Below are 25706 nucleotides of genomic sequence, written 5' to 3'. Positions count from 1 at the left end.
AGTCTAGAAGTTTTTTGGTGGAGTTTTTTGGATCTTCAATGTAGAGTATCATATCATCAGCAAATAATGATAGTTTAACTTCTTCCTTTCCTATCTTTATTGCTTTAATTTCTTTCTCTTGTCTAATTGCTGTGGCTAATGTTTCCAGAACTATATTGAAGAGAAGTGGTGATAGTGGGCATCCTTGTCTTGTTCCTGATTTTAACATGAAGGTTTTCAGTTTTTGGCCATTCAATATGATGTTGGCTGATGGTTTTTCATAAATAGCCTTTATTAAATTGAGGTATAGACCATCTATTCCAACTTTTTGCAGGGTTTTTATCATGAATGGGTGCCACCCATAATTTTAAAACATGCTACTGTTTAACCACATAAATCTCAGCTATATAGTTATATTTTAACTCATGCAAGTGTGATGAAATATTACCACCAAGAGGAGCTCTGAAGGTTTAGGTATTTGATGGCATCCAGTGTGTTGGACAGACATTTGGGAAGGAGGAGCCAGAAGAGAGTAGTAATAGAAAAATGAGAAAATAAAGCAGGCTTGGTTTGTTTTGTTTTGGATTGGTGGTCAGGTCATTTCAAGACATAATGTGTGAACATCTATTGGAGCAAGAGAATGGCGCATTTGGGCTATTTTTAACATCTGTGGTGGTCCTACTATAAAATGGCACTGTATTTATGTGCAGTTTTACACATCTTCCTTTAATAATTTCTGGATTGTAATATTAAATACAATATAAATAAGTTATTGTTATATTCAGCGATGAGAAAACATACCTGTTATACAGGTACAGCTTATTTTTGTTCTGAAGTTGGTAGAATTCACTAATGCATACATATGTCATCGATACTGAGGGCTAACTATATATTTTTAGTCAGTTATACATAATATTTTGCACAAAAATACAGTAACAACATGCATTCCACTGAGTAGGTTTACTAAATGCTTCAAGTAAAAGCCCAGAGATGGTTCACATGGGGTCCACTGGTCCAGTGAGTCTGAGACCTGGTGGGACTTTGTGCTGTCCTTCTCGCAAATATTCAAGTAGATGTGATGAGGGGAAGGACTTCCTTAATTTGGTAGAAGGTCTGATGAGTCTCCAAGGTCCCTTGTAGCTGTTCGTCTGGCCAGACACTGCTTGGGCCTTTCATTAAAAGGTGAGAAAATGCCATGCATACTCACTCCAGCAGTCACCTTGGATTTGCCCACGTCAAGATGGCTTCCCATGCAGTAAATGGCACCTTGAAGTTCTTCACTTTTACAGGGAGATTGTTATGTTTCACAAGTGCATTGAACTCCTTAGAGGAAATTGGCTCTATTAATGTAACGGTTAATCTAGATTTCATAATGTCTCTATTGATTCATTTCTCAAAAACAAATAGAGTGTTTATTGCTCAGTAAATATCTCATCTTGGAGCTTGCTAGTATGTAAAGGGGATGACTAAAGAAAGTATAAACAATGGGAGAAGGAACAAAAGATTTGCTGTGCTGTCAGAACTAGCATCTTATACTGTCCATTTTTTCCAGTTAAACCAGTGGGATAAGAATTGTTTGGTATAATAATAAACTAAAGTGGAATTTAATCCCCATTTTGATTTTTGGTGTATTGCCAGAGTTTAGTCGTAATGTAGATATATAAAAACATGCTGGATAGGGGCAAATTATTTAATGAATGATAGACTCGCTGTTAAACCTGTTTAGAACTGTGACCTTGTATTTTAACATACTGAGTAACAGTCCAATTTTATGGTCATTAAAGTCCTAGACATAGTTCTTGTCTCCCTGAAAGTTTATAAAAGAAATTAAGGTAAAACTTGTGCCAGGATGATTTCATTTAAAATAGTATATGACTTAAAGCAGCTCTTATTCTTTGACTAGATAGCTTATTATTCATTAATAAGGCATAAGACAGTCCAAATGGGATTTGTCCCCTGCCTCCCAGCCCCCAGCCTGTTGCCAAGGTTTCTTGCTTCCACATTAACTGAATTTGCTGTGTAGTACTTTGAACTGTTAGGAAGAAAATTGTCTCTGCCACTGAAATTGTTTTTCTTTTAATGACTCATGAAGAAGGATTTCTCTCTTTTTAGATTTTTGTCCTTTCCTAGGATAATAATGTATAGGTTTCTTAAAATTAGCAAGAGGAACTATGGGTCATCCTACCCTCAAATAGTGCCTGTACTTACTGCCTTTTCTAAGAATGATTGCTTTTGGAGTTCAGATATATCCAACAGAAAGTAAAATCTTACTACTGAGTAGCTTCTAAAATATTTTATTTTAAAAATATAATGTTTCATACTTCATTGTGGAATTTTTTAGTCACTCTTGGCTAGTGGAATAGCAACAACAGAAAAATGAAATGTCCTGTAAAATCTGATGTATATTTGGTAAGAATAGGAAAAATTTGATGATGATATAGGACAGGGCCTACCACGTGTGTGTGTGTGTGTGTGTGTGTGTGTGTTTCTGAGGGTTGAACACAGGCCTTGAACATGCTGTGAAAGTATTCTACTTGTGCTATATCTATACCTTTGAGCTATATTCCCAGCCCTATTGTCTTTAAAAAAAATTGTTAGAGAATGAATCCTTTAGCGTGGTCAAAAATTGAATGTAGGTTTTTTTTTTTTCACTTTCTTTTTCAGTTCGGTTGTTGGCTATTAATTGCTTTCCTAAAATACTTTTTAAAATATAAATAAAGTCTATAAACTGAAATGAGGTTTAAATCACTTTGTTGTTCATATCCTTCCATTTTTTTTCTACCTTTTTTTTTCTTTTTAAATTCCAAATGCAGAGAGATAGAAGGGTGGAAAAATAAACTTATTTATGAGCTAAGTGGAGTGGTGTAAAGTTATGCTGCAGTTCCCAAGTAGATGATTTGGTAACCAAGAGCCATTTAATGTACAAATATTTAAAATTTTCTCCTGTGTACTAAAACTGTAGGGAGAATTTACATATGGAAACTGTACGGGCACACATGAAACAGAACAATAAAAGATATCTAAATTTGGCATAAAGTCAGTGATAGCCCTCTTAGTCTTGGGAATGGAGGTGTAAATGAGTTTAGACTCCATAGTCAGCTGTTGAATTTTTGGTGAAGCTGAGGGTTATCAGGTTTCAGATTGTCAGTTACTTTTTTGTTTTGCTGAGACACAATACCTGATACCTGTAATGTAAAGGAGGATAGATATATTTTGGCTCACATTTTGGTAGTTTCAGTCCTTGCATGGGTGGCGGCTTCCAGGCAGGATGACATGGTGGAGAACTGCTCATGGCATTGCAGACCAGAAGCTGGGGAGGGAGATAAACCCTTCCAGGCCACACCCCAAGTGGTACTACACCTATTATAAATCCATCACCTCCCAACAGCCCCACCTTTGGGTGCAAGAGGCTTTGGTGGGGGCATATAGACATAAATCCTACAATCAGGGAACCCCTGAGATCCAGGGTCTGTGATCAGGTCCCGGGAGCCCGATGTACCCTCCACTCCTCAGTGCTCTCACTGTTGCATTTGTGCCCTCCCCTTTCACATCCCTGCGGCTGGCCCTGAAATCAGCATTCAGGTTCTTTTCATATTCAGCTCAGACAACTCATTATTTCCCAGCCTGCTCTAGGCTGAGTCAGGCTTTGTCTCCGCCACTGCACAGATTGCTCATCAGGGGCCTTGGTGGCGTCCATGTGACTGAGTCAGTGCTCTGTTCCCTTCTGACTTGAACCTGTGCAACATCGAGTGCAACCTGTCACCTCTTTCTTGAAACATTCCTCTCTTCTGGCAGAGGATAACACATGGTCTGTCTTTCTTTCCCCACCCCCTGGCTGCCCTTCTCTCTTGCTGCTTTCTTCTGCTTGACTTCAAGTGTGCATTTCCTGCCTCAGTCCTGGGACCCTTCTTTTCAGTAGCTGCATCCTCTTCCCAAATCATGCCATCTAGTTTATCACTTGAAGTCCTTTCGAAATGTTGACCACTCTTAAAGATTTATCAGCAACTTTGCCCCTGCTTTCCCATGAAGAGTAGGTTAATATTCCTGGCACTTCACAGGATTTCCATGTGGCTGATCTGTGGGCATTTCAAAATGTTGGAAATCAACTCCTCCCTGTCCCTCAAGCTTGCCCCACTTTGGGGTCTTTCCTTTACAGTAACTGGCACCGATGTTCATCCAGCTGCCAGAGCTCGACTCTGGGTTTTTAACCTTTGTTCTTTTGAGCTTCCAGATCTCAGCTATCACCAGTTCTTTTCAGCCTCTCCAGCATATAACCCAGACCTAATCATTCCCTCCTCCACCATTGCCTCCCCTGCACAAGCCACCCCCATGTGCAGATCCCCTTCAGAGTTTCTCTTTCCTGCACTCATTCTCTGTACAGCAGCCAGAATGGCCTTTTACAAAGCTAAAGTAGGTTCCGTCATGTCTCTGTTCAGCCAGAGACAGTGAGAGAGGTACGTTAGCATGGCGAGGAGGCCACTTCTTTGAATTTACTGAGAAACGGAAGGGAAGGAATGTTTCCATGGGCTGTCTGCTTGGTTGTTTCAGTCTTATTCTTCAGTATGCGAAGCAAACTCCTTTGAGATGTAACTTTCTTCCTCCTGCAATTAAGACATAAATAAAGTGGGATCTGTGCACTGAGGGACAGTTACTGTATTGAGATGATGAGCTCAGCCAGGGCTCCGTAAAGTAACAGTCTCACAGTATCTTGACGGATGGGCAGGTTTTCAGTGTGGCTCAGTGGAGAGAATAAAGTTCTAGGGTAGCCGGGAGCCTGGCCAGAACAGAGACACTAAGTGTTTTAGGAGATGCCTTTTTCAGAGGGTACCAGGCAGATTGGGGGAAAAGCCGGAAACATAGGTGGGAAATGAGATGGTAATGTTATTTTAGGCCTGTTTTGATTCTGTTTAGATTCTACTTTCAATTTAGAGTTTGGAGGATGGGAAGCTTTCTTGAGTATATGATATCAAAACTCACTTTTCAGTGATCTGTTCACACTCAGAATGCAGTCTTCCTTCTCTGGGCCACCTGATAGCAGTGTACTGATATTCCCAGTTGTTAATGCATTATCCCTGCAGCTTCGCCAGATGTTTTAGGTCTGGTTGCAAGAATAAGGAGGCCTTAAGTTAGAAAGCCTGGAGCACATGGTATGATGGGAGGCCCTGATCCCAGTAGGTGGCCCTGCTGCCTTTCAGTGGAAGGTGGTGGCCATGCTCTTGATTATGAAGAATAAGGCAGGGTAGGTGTTTGATTACTAAAGGAGAGGGAAGGGAAGGAAATGTGCTATTTTAAGTGATCATTTGAATTCTCATTTTAGGATTAATCACAATGAACGGTTGGAGTTCCTAGGTGATGCTGTTGTTGAGTTCCTGACCAGGTGAGTAGGCTTTTCACAATTCCCCAGTAATTACCTTTCATAGCTAACATACTTATCACATTACCTTCTTTGTAATTAGCCGAACAAGGCATTGAAACACCATGTATTTTGTCTCTTCTGTAGAGTTTAAAAAGCCACGTGTCTGTGGCTCTTGCCTGGACAACTTGCACTCACTGCTGCTGTAATGAGCAAGATTATGAGATGAAAGGCGGGTGTCTCTGGCCTGTCAAGAGTATGTTAAAGTTGCTTACAGCCACAGGAGATCAGTTGGTCTTGGTCAAATTGCTTCAGAGTTTATATTCAATTTGAAAAGAAAGAGATGATATTTTAAAATGTCATTTCATCTTCCAGGATTTATCTTTGATCCTTTTCTCCCTCTTTCTGATCTTAAGGGAAGTAAAGCTTACAAGTAATTTTAATGACTAGAGTTTGGTGTGTGTGTGCATATGTGATTGTATGTACTTTTCTCTCCTTACTTTGGAGAGAGGGATAGGAAAATACATTTCATTTTCCCATGCACACATAATGTTTCTTTTAAAGGGAGGGAACCCATGCTTTTCTTGGAACTATCTTGAGCTATTTTTGTTCTCTTTTATTTTTGTTCATTTTACAAGGAAGAGAAACGACCATTTCCTAATCCTCTAAGGTGAAATGAGCTTGTTCAGTGGCCATGATCGACCGTGGACCTTGCAAAGTGCTGTGTGTGCTGTAGGGGAGGTCGGCTGCCTTTGTAGTCTGGGATGGTTTTCCATGTGGCTTTATGCCCAGCTTCCACACTTTTCTGATCAGCCCCTTTAGGCTTGTCCTTCTGGCAGAGCCATCCACGTGTGTGACTCCCAGTTCCACCCTGGTCCCAGTCTGTGCTTGTGAGGACTGTGCCAATCTGTGCCCCTGGCTCGGTGCTTTCAGGATTCTTCTCAGGGCCACCCAACGCCCAACCTAAAGGAAACATCTGTGTACAGACCCGAGTTTGGAGTTTCAGATACGTTTGCTCTTCACAGACATAAATAGCACGCAAGATTGTTTAGGTTTTTGTTGTCATTAGATCTCAGAGAAATCTTTTAGCAGAAATAAATGTGGGAGTACAAATACAAATGAATAGTGCTATTTGGATTTTGGCACATGTAGATATCTTTGCCTGACATTTAACTTGCATTTCCCTTTAGTGTAGTGCAGCTCACCTGGTGTCTAGGGCACGAATATTTTTTCCTAGCCCTGTTCCTGTGACCCAGAGCCTCAGATAGAATTTTGTAACTCATGTTTATTTATGTAGTCTTTTTTTTTTTTTTTCCAGTGTCCATCTGTATTATTTGTTTCCTAGTCTGGAAGAAGGAGGATTAGCAACCTATCGGACTGCCATAGTTCAGAATCAGCACCTTGCCATGCTAGCAAAGGTATATCTAACATTGGAACCATTTGTGCTTAAGTCTGATGTTCTCTTCTTTAGTCTACACATAATTCTGCATTTGAGTAAATAACTTTAGAATTTATTAAGGGGATAATATTTTACAGACCAGAAAGTGTACTTTATTTGGATTTTAAGGATTCAGCCTTATTAGTTCTATTACCTTTGTGAATTTCACCAGCAGCTAATGAACTCCATGGTGAGGTAACTTTTAAATAGATGAAAAATTTGACAGATGAATATGAAGAGGGTTACACATGTGGGTAAAGGACCATGGGAACAAAGCAAAGAAATGGAATGTTTTGAGGCAGGCAGCAGAACCACTGAGCTAATCCCTGGCAAGAAATGGAATAATTTGTAATTTCCCTTTGTGTAATATTTTTGTATTACATTTGTTATTAATTTATGTAAACAAGGAGAATTATAGCTTTGAACAAAATACTTCAGATAATTCATACCCACAAGGGGTACTTTATAGGTCTTTGAGAATCCCCAAATTACAAATCCCATTAATTAAGACTTAGGGTTTCTGCTGTCCATCTCAGCTCATTGACTTAAATAGTGACAAACAGAAACTCTTCTTACTTCAGTTTCCTGCTGGGGGTTTTACTTCCATGGTCTGATTTGATGTTTCCATCTCCATGTGGTGTCATACAGTAAATCATTTTAGATAAGAGGACTGGCACTCTTGCTGACCCAACAGAGTTCCTGTCTGCACACCTTCTCCTACAAACAGGTCCCACAGACAGTTTGATCTCTTTCCCAAGAGTCTGTGTGCTTTCCTATCTGCAAAGTGGAAGTGGTATTAGCCCCTGCCACGTGGGCTGGTTATGAGTATTAATTTAGATTCTGAGTTTTCATGATTCTGTTTATAAAGTACTTGACATGATACTTGTTCATAGTAATCACATAAGATGTCAATAAGCATACAGGAGCTATTTATTTGTGTTGTTGCTACTATTGTTCTTATGGTAAATCCTAACATTTTATAGACCTTTGAGTTTATGCAATAGTGGGCAGAATTATAGCTCTTAAATTTCCAAACATTGGGGATCCAGTAGTAGATTTTATGAGCTTCCCTTTTGCCTTAAGTAGTTCCTCTTTTTTCCTACATTTTGATATAAGAGTGGGATTTTTCTTGAAAAGAATGGGTAAAATCCACCTCAGTTAAAAGATGTTTCTTTTTTATTTTGATACCAGGAACCAAATTAAGGACTTTGCACTTGCGAGGCAGGTGCAGTGCCACTGAGCTACATCCCTGGCCCTTTGTGTCTGGTTTCTTAATATGCCCTTGCCAAGACATTAATTATGTCCAAAATTGTGTTTAAGTTTAGTTGTGGTTATGTGTTAATAAGAATGCATTTTAAAATTTTGTATAACACCATGATCGTCATAGTTACAGTGGTAGGCTTTGTTTTGGTGGCACTGGAGAATCAATCAGTAATGCCTTAATGAAAAATTGTAGGTGACAGGGTTAGCTAACTTGGTTTACGTAGCTTCCTAGTGAATGAGATTCTACAGTTCTATGTAAAGCCTTAGTGTTTGGTTGATTTAATTGTCAAATGCTTCCTGATAGTTCACATAAATGCCATTGAAAGTGCACATTTGATTGTCACTCTCTCCCGTTGTTTTCTTTTCATTTTAGAATATAGTAGAATTGCATGATTATTTTTTAAGCACTTAGAGGAATGACAGTAGGGAGGATATTTACAAAGTGTGGGAAGTTGCCATAACAAAAACAGAAGCTGTTACATAACACATTGGGTACGATACAGAGTCACAAATAGAGAAGGACAGCACATTCTCTTTTCAAGAATTTTTAATGGTCTTTTTCCACCAAGGCCAAGTCTCAGCATTCTTGTGGCATTTGGCACCAGCAGAAGGCTGTGGTGGTCCTACCTTCTGACTAGACCAGTGATTCTTAACAGCTTGAGAATGGGGGCAGCTGGACAATTATTGACCACTCGGAGGATCTAATGTGAGCTGTGAGTTAGCTCTCCAGGCATGAACATTTTACCGTACACACAATAGAACATTCTCTCTGCTTTTTCCCACTTGGTGCTGAGAATTGAACTGAGGACCTTGCACATAAGGACCTCATACAGACTAAGCATGCATTCTACCACTAAGCTACACCTGTAGCCATCACTCTTGTCTTTTCAAAGCTCTACAGATGCCTACGTGAAAAAATGAGGGTAATAAATTAGGGACTATAAGAAGTTGGAAAATTCGCAGCATTCCAGAATAGTTGTTTATAAGATGAAATGTGGTTTGAAATCTGCTCTCAAGCAGGGCTCCAGAGATAGTAAACAATTGGATTTTCCCTGTGAAGTTATGAAGCAGATGAAAATTTACATATTCTAGTATAAACTCTTGCACTTTGGGATCAATTTTTTGGAAAAGGTGTTTGCTGCTGTTACATTTGTGGTAGTTAAAACTCTCATTTGAGTATATTTTATACTCTGGGTTCCTAGCAACACAAAATACTAATAGTGTAGATGTCTTGTTTTTATCGTCTGTCTTTTTTCCAATATAAATAGGTATGGACCATTAACATACATACTGAGATACACAAAATCTGAGTGTCTTTTACCTGAAACCTGATAAGACTCATATTGTTCTAAGTTGTTCACTGACTTGTGCATTATCCACATTATGTAGCATGTTCTGTGCAGCAGATTTTAATGTATCAAATTCTAGTGCAGCTTAGAATTTGCTGCATCAAATTACATGGAAATGGTAACAGGTGTATTGTATATTTAGGCAATGTCTGCATCTTTTTTTCTGTTGTGAAGTTTTATAAAACATTCATCTTATATCCAGTTCTAAAAAGACTAATATTTAACTGTATATTGATATAATAAGTAAGTAGCTACAGAAATCAAAGTAAAGGGGAATATGGGTAGGACTGTAAAATGTAGCCAAAGTTAGTATACACTGTGTGTTTATAAATCCAGCATCTAATAATGGGTCACAAATTTGGGTCTAAACTTTTCAGATGCCAAATTTTTAAAAAAGAAAAAAGAAATGCAGTTCACACAAATGATATTCCTGAAGCTCTTAAGAGAAAATTTAATATGTTGCTAAGAAGGTCTCATTGACCCTGCAGAAAAATGAGAGTGGATGCTTTACAAAGGGAACACAAGTACAAAGATGTAAGACCCCCTTAAGTTTTTTCCAAATTAAAAATAATTTGCAAGTGTAAGGTATTTTGAAGTCTTGTAAGAGTCCCCATTTACTGTACCCCTAAAAATCTGTTTTATGTAATACAGACATTATCAGTATCTTACAAAGAAGAAAAATTCAGAACTTTGGTTAGCTTTAAGTCTTCCTAAGCTTATTGAATGAACCCAGATTCCCATGGTCTTGTAGAAGTTTTATCCCACCCTGGGCTAGCACTTGGTCTAAACAGATTTGGAGAATCAAATCTGACCCATTATGAACCTTAATTAAACTATTGAAGTTTGGGAAGGAGTGGAGTTAGTTGGAAGTGAACCGTATGTAAAGAATTCCTAATGAATGGTAGGTTAGACTCTGAGTAAACTAACACAAAGCCAGTGGCCAGTCGATAGGTCTGTAACCATCCCCCCCCCCCCCGCCCATAGGAGATGCTGAGTTATTTTAGTTAGGATTTTAGCAAACTCTTACTTTTTTGGTCATTTTGAATTTTTTAGAAACTTGAACTGGATCGATTTATGCTGTATGCTCATGGCCCTGACCTTTGTAGAGAATCAGACCTGCGACATGCAATGGCTAACTGTTTTGAAGCATTGATAGGTAATATACCTTTTTTGCTAGTCAAAATGGTTTGGAGAGCTCATACAATTCGATGTGGAAACGTGTAACGGAATTACTTGTTCGCAAGCCTGTGAGCACAACACGTGTCACCTGTGGTTATGTTAGCGCTGATCAGAGCACTGATCATGCTTTCTGCTTGTTGCATTCTCAGTGACTGATGCCATGTGGATGCTTCATATTTCCTGAATTGAAGTGCATTAATATGGAGATCGACTACTTTCCAGATTTGACTTGAGGCTACATACATAAACAAACAGAAACTAAGTTACCAAAGAGGCCCCCAGTAAATGATTAAGTACATTTTATTTTTCAAAGGCCTTTATACTTCCTTCTCATTTTTTGCCCTTTTCCTTTGAAAATGAATATAAAAGCTTCCTAATATAGTTCCATGCTGATGTTAGTAGCAAGAGAATATTTAATAATTATCTACAGTCTTTTATAGCTATGCCTAGTTTTCACAAATAGACCTATTTTCAGTTTAGCACATGAAATTACTGTGCTCTATACACATAATTTTGAAAGTTATTGTTGGTTCCAGAGCCAAGGCAGCGTGATTTGATTCCTGGTTCCATTACCAGTTCTGTGTCTTTGGCAGCTTACCTCATCTGTGTGATCTTTTGTTTCCTCCTCTCAGAGATGTATATAGTATCGCTCACCTCACAAAGTTCTTGAAAGAATTGTGGTCTCCAGACCTACAGAGCCCAATATAGAGAGGAATTCCATTTAATTAAGCCTGCCCCCAAATAAGCACCCTATGAGAGTGAAGATAAGAATATAGGAACAGGGGCCAGGAATTTAGCTCAGTGATTCTGCTGCCTGCCTTGCAAACTCAAGGACCCAAGTTTGATCCCACCAAAAAAAAAAAAAAAAAGTATAGAAATGGGGCTGGTGTCTTGCTCAATAGGTAGAGCACTTGTGTGGTGTATGCAAGACCCTAGGTTCCATCCCCAGCATGCACACACACACGAGATCACACAACAGGTGATTGCAGAAATGCTTTGCACAGACCCAGGGCATAAGTAAGTGGTCTCCAAACCACAACTGCTGCTACTACTATTAATATTACTATAGCTACTGATAGTTACCGAAAGCCCTGGTAACTAAATGTTTTAACATCATGCATGGAAAAGTAGCCTTTTTTACAATACATGTAAAAAATTTATTTCAAGAAAATATGACTATCCTACTCTAGAGCTGTTTGAAACCAAATTAAAATATTACCATTGAGCTTACTGGTTATATCTCTCAGGCTTTTTCTTAGATTTCTGTCTGGTATATTTGGTCTTAAATACAAACAGATACAAAAGTAAAATGAAACATTTTCTTTAGTATAGTCAAGTATTTGTGCATCATCCTTTTACTGATATTTATACCTGATAGTTCACATTAGATTTAGATTTTAGTGAATTGAATTTTGTATTTCAGCCTCATTTATAATACAAAGTACCTAAAAGAAGGAAAAATGTTACCATTAAAACAATTGCTTCTGAAGATGTCGATTTTTTTTCTGAGTGGCTTTTGGCTTTCCCTTTGGCATTCTTTCTTTTATCTAGGAGCTGTTTACTTGGAGGGAACCCTGGAGGAAGCCAAGCAGTTATTTGGACGCTTACTCTTTAATGATCCGGTATTTATCTTGAATCATTTTATTTTCCTCAGTTATGTATCATCACAGAAGAGTCTTTCATTTGGTGTTAGAATTTTCAAGAGACTGTAGGAGAAACAAAACACTGGAACGTGCTATAGAGGGTGCATGTCAAGTACATCAGAAATAGCTTATTCTTCTCTTGCAGATAGCAGGTTCTGTGGGTATTTACACCAAGTGTCTTTCTTTTACCTGAATCATTTTTCCTCATGGTCACTTGTAAATTGAATATGAATACAAATATAGTAGGACTTAGCTTTATTTTGATGTTTCTTTAAGTTAATTATGATTTTATATTTTATAATCACAGGGTATCTACCTCATGCACGCTTAATTGAAGCTGTAAACTTTGGCTTTTCTGTTTATGATTTGTTTTTATGTAAATTATGTAGAGCAGAGAAATGTGTATTTATTTTAGAAAGTCACTTCATAGGGAGTTTCTGATAGGCCCATGAATAAAGAATATAGAATTACTTGTTTTTCCCCCCAAGCAAATTATAGTTTAAGAAAAAAAGATTCTAAAATAGTTTCTGTTGTTACTAAAATACTAAGATATTAATATTTCTAGCGATACCTTTTTAATCTTGCATGTAATAGAGCATACTGGATGCTTTTTGCATCAAAAAAAGTCAATTTAACATTTAAAAGGAGAGGCAACTTTGTATTCCAAATTGAAATGTCATCATAATTGAATGAAATAGCCCTGGTGGAGTAATAAAGAACACAGGAAGCCAGTGTTTTAAGCCTTTGTGAAACCTTCAGCTTAAGTGGTTGTCAGATGTTATTACTGTATTACTTTGCATAGTTTTTTTGTTTTTTGGTTTTTTTTTTTTAAGAATCAATAGTTTTAAAAAATGTGATCTGGATGATGTCTGAGGATTTGATTTTTTAATTTGGTTTTCTGAAGAACTGATTGTTTTGTATGTGTGAATTTCCTTCTGATGGGGAGATTATCTACAGATGTTCTCTGTCCCCCGTTTTGTCCTGTACATGTAAACAAGTGTGCATCTTGATTTGTTTCTGTAGCAGATGGTGTGTATTTTAAGACTTTTCCTCAAATCTTAAAATACCGTCTTTCTGGCCTTTTCTTTTGTTGGCAATTTCAGCAAACTCTTTTCTGCTTCCTCCTCCAGTCTTACCTGGGTCTCCTCTAACCCCTAAACCCTCTTCCACCAACCCCACCTCCCTTATCTTTTTCTCCCATCTAACCTGCAGCCACCCGTTTTCCTGGGTTACATGAGTTTCACACCTTGTGTTCTTAATTGCTTCTGTTTATGTGGAGATTCTTTTCTCTTTAAACTGCTTTTCTCCCACTTGTCTACTTAGCAAGCTTATCTTACATTTGCAGTACCTCGTGCAACACTGGCATGTGCAGCGCTTAATAAATATTGGTTAGAGGAGTGAAATGAGTAAATGACTAAACAAAAAAGCAAAGCCTGAACATTATCTTACAAATGGGACAGCTGAGATTCAGCTTTTGTTTTAGTGTGTCTTTTGTGAAACTGAGCAGACCTCAGTAATGTAGTGCCTTTCTGTTTAGCATTTTCAAGTACACAAACTTGGGCATTGTAACTCCTTTAGCATCTCTATATTGATTTGCATCTATTAGCTGTAGTCTGTGAGAGACTTTAATGAACTCTTGAAATATATATATGAGATCACGAAAGCTTTGCCTGTAGTCTTAGGTACTAAGCTGAGGCAGGAGGCCAGCTCAAGCACTTTTGCAAAACTCAGTCTCAAAATGAAAATTAAAAAAATTTTCTCAGATGAAATCATAGACAGGTGGAGATAGCTGGGAACAAATGTGTGGGCCAGCAGTCAGATTGATGGACCAGTGTGACCAGGCAGTGCTCACACCAGGGAGAAGGGAGGTATCCTGTGTGGGCTTGCACTAAGTGATTCTGAGGGTTCTTGGTTGGTTGCCTTGTCTGAAGCTGGATTAAGAGAAGTAAGGATCAATTTGGAACTGAGTTCTGCTATTAGGTGAGGGCAGTCGAGCATGGAATGTCCCCAGTGATTGTTATTCAGTGGTTAAGTCACGAAAAGTAGGTGAGAGGGTAGTGGTTGCCAGGCTGGCAGGAGACACTCAAAGACAGGGTCCCTATGGCATTTCATAGCTGCTGCGAGGGAGATCTGGGTCCCTGTAACTATGCTGCTGGCTTTGTGACTGTCCTCCTCCTCTTGACAGCAGGCCTGTCTTTTCTCTCTCAGCTAAGTTTTACTCTTTCTGCCCCAGACAGTTTTTGCTGGTTCTTTTTTGTGTACTTCTTTAAGTATTAACTTGGGATGTTCAGATCCCCTATTTCCTGTTGATTACGCTGGTGGCCCTCTTGGAATCATGGAGAGGAATTCTGTAGTTTTTCCTATTCTCTCCTCCCTCTTCTCTTCATACATCTGTCCCCAGTACCCCTGACCAAGACCTTTCTGTGGAGCTCTAGAAATTGGAAAAATGCATCTTTTCAAATTGCTTCTGGGCAGGTTCCCAGGGGTATCCCACTGACTCCTCATTTCAACATGTTTAAACCAGGTCCATAGCAGATTTTTGTCTGCTCTCCTTTTTTTCAGCTTTCAAATCCTATCCTTACCCTAGTGACTTGAATCACTTTACTCTTGGCCATCCTACTTTTTTTTTTTTCCTCTTTGTCCTCTCATCTCTCACTTGACTAACTGGCTCCCATTCCCTGCTCCTGCAGTCCAACTTTTCATGCTAAGTGTTACCTTCTTTTTCGTGCATAGATTTGGCCAGTACCTTCCTCACTTAAGAGATTTGACATTTGATTACTGCCTACCAAAATGTACATTATATAGCACTTAGCAGTTTCTGAGACTTGACTGCCAGCCCTTGTTTCAGTCTCCTTTCTTTCCACTTCCTCTTTATACACCGTTTGCCAGAATTCCCTTTTATCTGTGTACTTCAAAGTATACTATTTGTCATCATATTTTTGAGTGAAAACCACAAAGGAACAAGGAGAAAGATGATTCAAAATGGCCCTGCGAATCTTAAGTGTTGGAAATTGGAGATGGTGGGGAGAGTATGGTTGTTGCCATTGTTAATGATGATGTATTGTTATTACTAGTATTTTTTGTGGGCCAATGCTTGGTTTAGTGCTTTTAGTGTGTTGCTCTATGAGGCATCAGAGAACACTTTGAAGAAGGGACTGTTATTGTCTTTGGTGCATACCTGGGGAGATGGAGGCTTGAGAGGAAATTGCCAGCATGGATCAGAATTAAACCCAGGGATCCCAACTTGAGCCTGCAGCTCTCCCTAACACCACACTCCCTAGGTTAAGGTGAAACGTGAAAAGTTCTTATCCAGTCATTTTGTGTACAAGGTAAAAGATGAGCATAAGCCCTTCAGAACTGTAGACTTTGATGAGAAGCCAGTGCTATAGCAGACATGAAGCAGTGCTGCAGACTGAGGGAAAGTTCAAGCAGTGAGCTTGGGGGAGCAGACCGTGATGAACGCGGAGGCGAGGGTTGAAGTTTGGTGACTGTCCCTACAGGGTGGGCGGAAGGAGAGCACGCATTGAGAGACCCCAAGGAATTATAAGACGGGAGTGACTGCCATGATACAGTTCATATTGGGGGGAATTCGAAAGAGAGGTTATTGATTTGGTGAAGTGAAGTTTTTCAAATGCCTTTAAAGGCATTTAAACCCTTTTACAGAATGTTTGCGAAGAGCCAGTTTTGTTAAGATGCAGGTTGTACAGAAATACTAGGTTATTTCACTTTGTCACCTGTGTGTTGCTGATGATAACTAAATTTTCTTATACTTCGCACCCATGTCTCCCCCCAAAAATTATTTTTAGGAAACTAGTTTTCCCCTTTGTTAAAAAAAAAAAAAATTGAAGGGCATTCAGAAACCTAGTATCAGTGCTAGAAAGTAGATTCAGTCTGAGACTCCTAGGATATGAACATGAAGGAAAACTCTAATCCTGAGAACTTGTAATTATACTCCTAGATTTAACTCAATAAATGAAACAGTATGCTCAGATTTTCTGTAAAATTTATTCATTACCATATTTCAACTAAACATTTGTGTGGCCCTCAGTAAAAGTGTGATCTCATAAATGTCAGAATTTATGAACGAGATAAGGCTATTTTCTACCCCATTGTAAAGCAGTTTATATGATACTGAGTTAGTGCCTAAAATAAAAGACATTTGAGATGAGTTTTACATGCAAAAAGCATGGTTGATGCACATTTCTGGGGAATGGTGAGCTAGAACACAAGATTAAGGCAGCAGCTTAATCCTGTGTATTAGGTTAAGCAAACATGTAACTTAGTTTTAAAAGGTGTCTTTGGCTTCTGGGGCTGAGGGCGGCTCTTTTCCACCCCAGCTTAATAGGCTAATTAGAGTCACTACAGGCAGGTTGAGTGGTGAATACACTTTAAAAAAATTAGTTTGCTAGCACTATTGAATTTGCAATAAGTGGAGTCAGCATCTGAAATAGTTCAGTATTTCAAATAATGACATTTTATTTAGTACGCTAGAGTGTGTTAAATGGCTCCCTTGAGCATTAAAGGCATCGCTCCATTTTCCAGGACCTGCGCGAAGTCTGGCTCAATTATCCTCTCCACCCACTCCAAGTAAGTGTGACCTTCCTGTCTGCAGTGAGCTTTATCACTGCAGCTATTCGTTTTACTTTCCTTTACTGCTTTTCCCCTCCTGCTTTTATCTTTTGATTCACCTTGGTAACATTATGACTCTGTGCTGGGGTGTCCCGGTGGAAACACCTGGGGACAGATAAAGAAGTGCACCCCTCCGCCGCGTGCGTGTGGCCTGGCGGTCACAGGGTCATCTCCCCGCTTCTCAGGGCCCCTCCCCACAGTGCGTGCTGCTCGCAGCATCCTCGGTGCGCTGCTGTGTGTCTGCACACCGCCTGTGCTTGTAGGGAAGAATACGTGGAAGCAAGTCCGGGCGTATTTAAAAAGTAGAACAAATACTAAATTAACATGGCCAACTTGTAGACTAATTTGAATTTTATAAATTGAGAGGTTTGACTCCAATCAGATTGCATAAAATTTACTGCAAATTAAAAATGTAGTACCATATCGTGGGTTTTTACTCAGGATTTAGGAATTTAAAAGATGTATATGTGGTGACACCCTTTTCCTCGGTAAATTTAAGTTATTACTCTTTACTTTAAAAATTTCTCATTTACTTGAGGATATATGTATATGCATATTCATCTATACATATTTTTACACACGAATATGTATGTTAAATGAGGAAAATAAGAAAAATCACCGGTTTTAAACCCTCATGAGAGACTTTCTAGTAATAAATGACATTACTTCAGAATGCTCAATATGAAGCTGCCCAGAGTTGTTGAAAATGTTCATTGTAATATCATTTTTTGTATCTGCTCTCTGCCAGTTGTTAAAGGCTCATTGTTATATGGAGCACCACCTGGCTAGTGCTATAACAATCCCCAGTGTTAGCTGAGTTTAGTTTTAATGATGTTCTTTTGCCAGAATAGTTTGGGGCCTGGAAGACACACAGGAGTCAAGTTATCCAAAGCAGTGGTCTCAGAGTGGCCCCCGACCAGCAGGATCTGCCGCACTGGGAACTTGTCAGGAAGGCAGATTCCCAGACCTCACTTCAGACAGACAGAGTCCATTGCTCCGGAGTAGGACCCGGCCATCTGCCTTTAACAAGCCCTGCAAGTGTTTTTATGAATGCTAACGTTGGAGAAGCACAGTTTTACCAGATATATATATTCTCTACCAGATGTTCTTCAGCTTGTATCTTCCGTGGAGAGTTTGTCTAATACTTGGGATTTTGAACTGTCTGTGTACAGTACTTGGCCTTGAAATTTGATGGAAGATTGGAAAATATTATTTGAGCCTTCTTTAAATATTAGGTTTGTTTGCCATTCTAAGAGATGAGAAAGAAGCTTCCATGTTTTATTGGTATTTCAGAAATTTCTGCCCACAGGAGAAGGAATTTTATAAAACGCTGTCTTAGAATTGGTAATTACTATTACAACAAAAAAACTACATATGGCTTTTGTTTATTTCTATTTTCCTGTAGCTACAAGAGCCAAATACCGATCGACAACTTATTGAAACTTCTCCGGTTCTACAGAAGCTTACTGAGTTTGAAGAAGCAATTGGAGTAATTTTTACTCATGTTCGACTGCTGGCGAGGGCATTCACACTGAGAACTGTGGGATTTAACCACCTGACCCTGTGAGTTACGAGTGCTCCTGTGGTCCCAACGTGACCAGTTAGCCCAGGCAGCTGCAGACCTTTCTGCATGCCCTTCTAAGGAACTGGGATTTAAACATCCTTCCAGGGAAAGTCACTGCAAGACAGATGGGCAGTCACAGTGTTGTGTACCGGGGCACGTGCTCCAATCCAGTATTTTTCACCGCGTTGTGATGCATCTTGTTCCCTCATGAAGTTTAAGAGAAGTCTTAGGGGAGCAAAATCTTTTTCCGTATGGGGGCGCACATTAAATATTTCAGGCGTTATAGACTATGTGTTTTATGTGCAGTGATTTGGCTTTGTCATAACAGCATGCAAGCAGCCATAAACTGTAAAGGGGTGATTGTGGCTATGCTCCACTCAAAATTTATTCATAGAAACAAGCTGTGGCCTGAATTTGGACCTCTGATACTTCCTTCCCCAAATCAGATATTCCCAACTCTCTTTAAGATGTAAAGACTAAAGATTCTTGTCATAGAATTGTCTTGTCAGTATCCTTAAACTAGATTCCAGATTTGAATAATGGGGTGTATATTTAATATAGTGGAAAAAAATTGGGGTCCTCTCTATTTTGTTACAGGCTTGTTATCTGTATTTTACTCTGTTTTTCAATTGATACTCTAACTTCTGATGAGGTGTTATTTGCTAGTTTTTATTTTATCAGTTGTTTAATCCTTAGATAATACTCACTTTATTCTTTTTTGAAACTCAGGGCTCTTCTCAATGAGACAATGCCTTCTTAGTGTCAGTGTATTTAATTTTGTTCTTTAAAACAAGGTGAATACATTGCCTTCTTAAGTCATGCTTTTAAAAAACATTTGGAATCTTTTCTTGGTGTTCACAAATGCTTATTGATTTCTTTATACTGATGTTTCTTTTTTCAGAGGCCACAATCAGAGAATGGAATTTCTAGGTGATTCCATAATGCAACTGGTAGCTACAGAGTACTTATTCATTCATTTCCCAGATCATCATGAAGGACACTTAACCGTGAGTTTGTCTTCAGGCACTCCCTCCAATAAGATTGCTGTATAATAGAGAATGAGGAGTAGAAGGGCTGATACCTATTTATGTAACTGATAACTTAGTTCTTGATGACTTTAGCATGTCATATGGCTTTGTTCATTTCACTGTATAAATTTTATATTAAGCAATATGTGATGAGAACTCATTTTATATTCCTTCATTTAATGGTTAGTTACTCCACGCAAGACTGAAATAAGCCTCACAGGGGAAGCAAATAATAGTTGATCCGGTCTGTCCCTAATGAGTTTTAAAAAATTTGGAAGAGATGAAAGTGTAAGCAGCAAATAAATACAAGTTACAAGTGTGTTAAATATTATAAAGAGACAGGTAAATTGGTGCACTTGCACAGCTGAGGTAAAGAGTTCATCTAGCTGTGAAGTACAAAGAAGTCTTCATGGATAAGGTGATGTTTTGAGCCTTTCAGGATGGGTAGGATTTGGCCATTGGGACTTAGTGGGAGGAAATTTGTATGCAATGACATCCCACACCCTAGGACTAGAGAGACAAGCACATGGCGTGAAGCAGCAGCTTGGACTGGGAATATATCTCAGTGTAGAGCACTTTCCTAGCATGCACAAGGCCCTAGGTTCGACGCTCAGCTCTGAACAAAGGAAGAGAAAAGGAGAAAAAGAAAGAAAGATTAGCAGATTGAGAGGCAGCAGAGACTCAGTTTGATTAGATGATGGTGGAGTTAAAAGGGAATTAACAGAGATGAGATTTGTTTGGTGAGTGGATTGAAATGGTCGCCATTGCTCTCACTGTTGTTTCATAGTATAACACCTGATTGAGCTTTTTTATTTGCTGCATACTGTTTTTACTCTCTGAAATGGGATAGTGAACAAAATATATCTTGAAGCCAGTTGTGATGGTCTTGCAAGGCACTAGGAGTGACCTTTAAGAAGTCCTTGAGACTTAGGCATTGAGAAAATAAATGCAATGACTTATGAACTCGATTGGTTCCTGGGGGCTGCTTGCAACTCAAGTTGGTTGTAAGTCAATACAGCTGAGATCTGGATGTTTACTTGGGTACCCTATAGATTAAAAGAGGCCAATTCATCTTCCATTGACCTAATTAACCCAAGTTGTTTGTATGTCAGGCCATTCGTAACTTGGAGGATCACTACTTTGAACAAATTAAAATAGTGGTATACTATAAAGTACATACTTTGTTAGTACAGTCTTTATTATGTTGAAAGTCTTTCATACTCAGCATCTTTACAATTTTTATATGTGTTTCACTTTGAATAGAATTGGATCTTGTTTCTGCAACTGTGAGCCCTAAAAGTCATTTATATGAGACATATATGTTGGCATTAGGGAGAATATTGTGACTTGTCTATGGTTAGATGTAAATTTTCCCATACATTTTCTAAGCATAGCATTCAATTGCTGAGTGAGTATTTATTGATTGCCTACTATGTACCACATACCATGATAAATATTGAAGAATCTGTACTCTTACTTAATTTTAAATTAATTCTTTAATTACCATTTAAAGATAACTGCTTTTAGATGGACAAAAAGTGGTTCCTTCTTGGAGTTAATAATAAATTCTTATGAAAACATGACCATAGAGGCCCAGGATTTAGCTCAGTGGTTCGGTGGCCTGCCTTGCAAGCTCAAGGACCCAAGTTCAATCTCTGGTACCCCCCCCCCACAAAAAAAATCCATGACCCCTGTCTATGAAGAATGAACTAGTATTTCATATCTTACTCAGGAAAACAATAAATTATTTGTTCAGTATTCTCCATTAGGGAATAGACTTGATAGATGTCAAGAGTATCTTGTTCATCTGAGAAATAGCTGAACCAAATCAAAGAGCTCGAACATAAGAATTCACTTTATGGTCATGTAGAGGCCTCTGTTGGAAATGTGTGATTCAAATACACATGGTGCCCATACCCAGTATTCTTCCAGAATGATTTGTGAAATCTGCGATCTTATAAAGATGGGATGTTATGTATCAACAAGTTTACTGTTTCCCATCTGCTCATAGCATATTCTATTCCTTACTCCCCATAGTATTGAACAGATAATGAACCAAAACTCACTAAGGCAGGAATCCTGCTGTAGTCTAGAAAAGCTAAAACTAGGATTGTGCTAGAGACTCCAGTTCTGGCTTCTCCCCAAAATCATTTTAATGCCAGAAGTATAGTTTCATCCAAAATGTGTTTATCAGACTTGTGGTCCTAAAATTAGAGAGCTTTTAACCTGCTTATTAGAATGGTGTTAACAAATGATAAAATTGTGATCTGACAGTTTCATGAACTGTTGTCACAGAAAGCTTTAGTAGAAATTAACAGGACCAGCAGATCTGCTGGCAAGATTAAAATGATCTGTCATAAGTTAAATATGTATTTCAAAAGGTAATAACTTTCATCAAATTGACACGATGTTCCCTCCTTCCTTAAAGAGCACTTTCATTTGGCTTACATCACTGCACTTGGTTTCCTCTTCCCTCTTTAGCTACTCTGTCTTAGCCTGTCTCATCAGTTTATCTCTTCTTTATAGTTAATATTCCAGGGTGTATAAAATCCCTAGGCCAAGTCCTCTTTCAGCTTCTTCAAGGCAGTCTTTTCCACGAATATCAGCAGTTTCATCCCATCCGTATTTTCCACATGATCTCTTCAGGAGCTCAGATGCCTCCTCAGCATCTCCACATGTCCAACTCTAAATTTCTAATCTTCTCTCACTGGGTTGTTGTCCAGTGTACCTTGAGTAATGGAATAGCAACATCATCTATCCAATGTTACACATTAGAAACGAATGAAGTTGTCTTTGATTCCTTCCTCCACCTGCCTTCCCTATATTCTGTTCCATTCACAAATCCTGAATCTTCTAGTGTCTCTTGAATATCTGTTCTCCTTCCCACCTTGTCTCCGTCATCACATCTTATCTATCAGCCCCATTCACTTGGATCACTGTAATAATTTTTGCATAGCTACAGAAGCGTTAAAGGAATGCAGTTGACAGAAGAGATCCAGTTGGAAGAAGTGACATTTATTAAACTGCGAGTTATAGGCGGCTTAAGATTCTGTTCAAACAGCACAAAAGCATTTCAGTGTTCTCCTAGGTGGGCTTCCTGGATCCCCAGCTCCTCCAGGACACCCAGGTCTCAGGCCTACGTGAACTCATTTTTTGCAACTTCCTTCCCTGCTCATCAACTGGTGATGCCATCCAACCCATTTTTTGTGCTGCAGCCAAGAGACTTTTCACAGTAGATCTCCTGTGAATCCTGTGACTGTATTTGCCATTCATTCTCAGAACATTTGGGTTGTTTCTCTTCATCTTCCCCAACTTTTTAACATTGGAGCTGTCCCAGTTCTCAATTGTCAGACCTATTCTCTTCTCCACTGACTTCTGCTCCATAAGTGATCTCATTCTGTCTATTTCATGGCTTTGAATATATCTGTGTTCTACTTCCTGCTTCATGTCTTAAGCCTTTACTTCTGCTTCACACTCCAGATTTGTATCTGTCAAATATATGTCTGCTTAAATATCTGTATATATAGATATTCAAATCCCTAGTTGGGTTTCTAATAGACATCTCAAATCTGCTACGTCCAAAACAAAACAATTTTTATGCCCAAACTTGCTTCTCTCTCAGTGTTCTCCCTATCAATAAGAATTATTCCACTACTCCTTGAAGCCATCCTTGAGTTTTCTCAGACTGTACATCCCAACCATTAGCATATCTGATGGTTTTTACCTTCTGAGTTTATCCTGAATCTGACCAGTTCTTATGAGCTCTACTATTACCACCCTGATCTGAGCCACTGTTGTCTAAATTACAGCTTCACCCTCCCATCTGTTTCCCCTTCCCCCAGTCTGTTTTCCACACAATATCTAGAGAGCTCATTTAAAAAGAGAAACCAGATAACAACTTTCCTCTTCGCAAAACCTTTAAACCTTCCTGCCTCCAGTGTAAAAGACAGTGTTATAATCACCTTGTATGACTTGGTTCCTGCTGTTGTGTTGACTTTGTCTCTAGAGGGCTCACATCAACCTACAGAGGTTCCTGCAGGACACTAAGCGAGCCCTTGCCTCAGAACTTTGCCCACTCTCTTCAGCCTGATTATCTGTGTAGCCGAATCCCTCAGAATCCCTCACCTCTTTTAGATTTCTGTTCAGTCCTTTTGTCCAGGAGACCTTCTTTAACCTACCCTGCTTAAATAGACAGCCTCTTTTCCTTTCCTTAGCACTCCTCCCTTATCCTAAAACCTCATCTCTTTTTCTCCTAGGTACAAAGTGTATATGTTACAGTTTGTCTGTCTTCTCCCATCAGAGTATAAACTCTGTGAAGACAAGGGTTTTGGCCTGTTTCCTTTATCCAGATTTTCTGGGTATTCGTGGGGAGAGGTTCCTGGTATATCAGTGCTCAGAAAGAATGGCCTTCATGTCCCAGCTTAATATCCTTGCACTGTTCTTCAGACAGTGACTGAAGAAGGAGCAAGGTGTGTCTGGCCTTGCCCACCTGCTCAGACTCAAGTTACCTGTTCTCTGCACACTGCCCCAGCCCGCTTGGTGTTTCTTCAAGCCCCCAATTATACTCCAGACTTTGTACAGTTCTACTGGAAACCAGCCGGTTTCCAGCCCTTCCTCCCATCTGCCTGGTATCCCCTAGTCTTCTTTATGTGTCCATTCAAGATGTAGAGGAAACTCTGCCCTGCTTCCTTGAAAATTCTGTGCTCTTTTCCTTCTGACACTTACTTCAGTTTGCCTACCCCAGCTTTGTGAGAACATTATGAGTGAGTTATGCAGTCAACATTATGAGAGTTTTGCAGTCAGCTAAGTCATATTGAGGAGGGCAAAGTGATCCTAGAGGAAAATGGCTTGTTACTTTATGTGTAAGAGAAGAAACTTAAACTAAATTACATTTGTCTAAGGATAAAATTAATTTAAAATGCATGGAAGACTATGTATTGCAGTTGCGTTAGGTAGGAGGATGGCAAACAATTCATTATTGTGATTAAAGGGCGCACAACTACAGTAATTCCCATTGGAAGGCCTTGTTAGCTTTCCCTTACACATTTGTTTTACAAGGAATAAATAAGGACAACTGAGCCAATGTAATTGTGGTTCTTAGACTTTGAATGGTGATGGAAAAACATTGCTTTATATGCTGAGTATATAAAAAGTCCTACTTGAGAAGGACTTACGTAACTGTTCTGGTATAACCCAGTTTGAATTGGAATGTAGAAGGAAAACGCTTTATTTCGCACACTAGAGTTTTTGTTTTTTAGCCTACCCGTTAGGATCCCCATAAGCAATGAGGATGTTTCAGAGAAAGCATTTACTTAAAGATTTTCAGCCGTAAGAGTATTCTCTGTATTCTTCTCCTTTTAGCCCTTTCTCTGTGCTGCTGCACTAAAGAGCTGACAACCCCGTACCTACTGTGTGCAAAGCACTGTGCCTTGTGTCTGTAGGGCACTGTGCCCAGTGGTGGCAGCTATTAACAAGATGAACTCGAAGAAGTTTTGTTTGATTTTAGGGGAACAATTTGGGAAAATGAGAATGAGAATGAGAAGAAGAAATACAAATAAAAAACTCAAGACCCAGTGATCTAATCCTGCAGTGCCTCTAGACAGCACTGAGTATAAATGAGCCAGACAAACAGGTATCTTATCGAAAAAGATGTCTTTGAGAAAACAGATTCTCCAGTCTCCTGCTTTAGGATTTCTCCACCACTGACATAATTTGGCTCTTTGTGTCTGACCTGCATTCTGCCTGCTAGCATTTGTGTACCCTTTCTTTAATTACCCCGGGAAATGGAGACCATCTGGCTACCATTCTTGGAGTAATAGACCTGTGTGGCATATCACTGTCACTTTTAATGGTATATTCTGCTTTCACCCCATGTTCTTATATTAAAGCTCTCACAATAATAAATCAAGTCTACTTATTTTACACTAGGTGGCCCTCTTTGGTAGCTCATGTCTTATGCTTGAGGTTTTCTCTTTAGAATCAAGAGTGAATAGGGACATTAAAGGAAGAATGCTGACATATATATATGTTTAATTTAAACCAATAAACTTTGTTTTTATGAGAATTTAGTTTCTATGATTATGAAAGCCTGCTATATTGAGATAACAGGAAACATCCCAGACTCTCAAGCCAGAATTTCAGATTTGGGATATTTACACTGGCCCCTGACACTGCCTTTGGAATCAGCAGTCCTTTTCTCAGGTTTACAGAGAGCCCTAACTATAGCTTTCTTCATTTCTTCTAGTGAGTTCAAGTTACACTTTGTCTTTTTATGGGGGGGG

At 39.0% G+C, this 25706-nt stretch overlaps 1 protein-coding gene across 4 annotated transcripts in view; it reads left to right on the top strand.

Annotated features, from left to right (window-relative positions):
* The window catches only part of Drosha (drosha ribonuclease III), a 127478-nt gene that overhangs the window by 89214 nt on the left and 12558 nt on the right, over positions 1-25706 (top strand). For all 4 annotated transcript variants that reach the window (XM_010605420.3, XM_010605421.2, XM_010605418.3 and 1 more), the window contains 7 exons: positions 5297-5356; positions 6651-6750; positions 10436-10538; positions 12113-12183; positions 16747-16791; positions 18239-18396; positions 19299-19404. In XM_010605420.3, the coding sequence (XP_010603722.1) occupies positions 5297-5356; positions 6651-6750; positions 10436-10538; positions 12113-12183; positions 16747-16791; positions 18239-18396; positions 19299-19404 (643 nt within the window). The remainder of the gene's footprint in view (positions 1-5296; positions 5357-6650; positions 6751-10435; positions 10539-12112; positions 12184-16746; positions 16792-18238; positions 18397-19298; positions 19405-25706) is intronic.

This window comes from Fukomys damarensis, unplaced genomic scaffold (genome assembly GCF_012274545.1).
Source record: "Fukomys damarensis isolate Sample0158 unplaced genomic scaffold, DMR_v1.0_HiC HiC_scaffold_1, whole genome shotgun sequence".
NCBI lineage: Eukaryota > Metazoa > Chordata > Mammalia > Rodentia > Bathyergidae > Fukomys > Fukomys damarensis.
The sequence above is the reverse complement of the archived record's forward strand: the minus strand, read 5'-3'. Positions and strand labels throughout refer to the sequence as shown.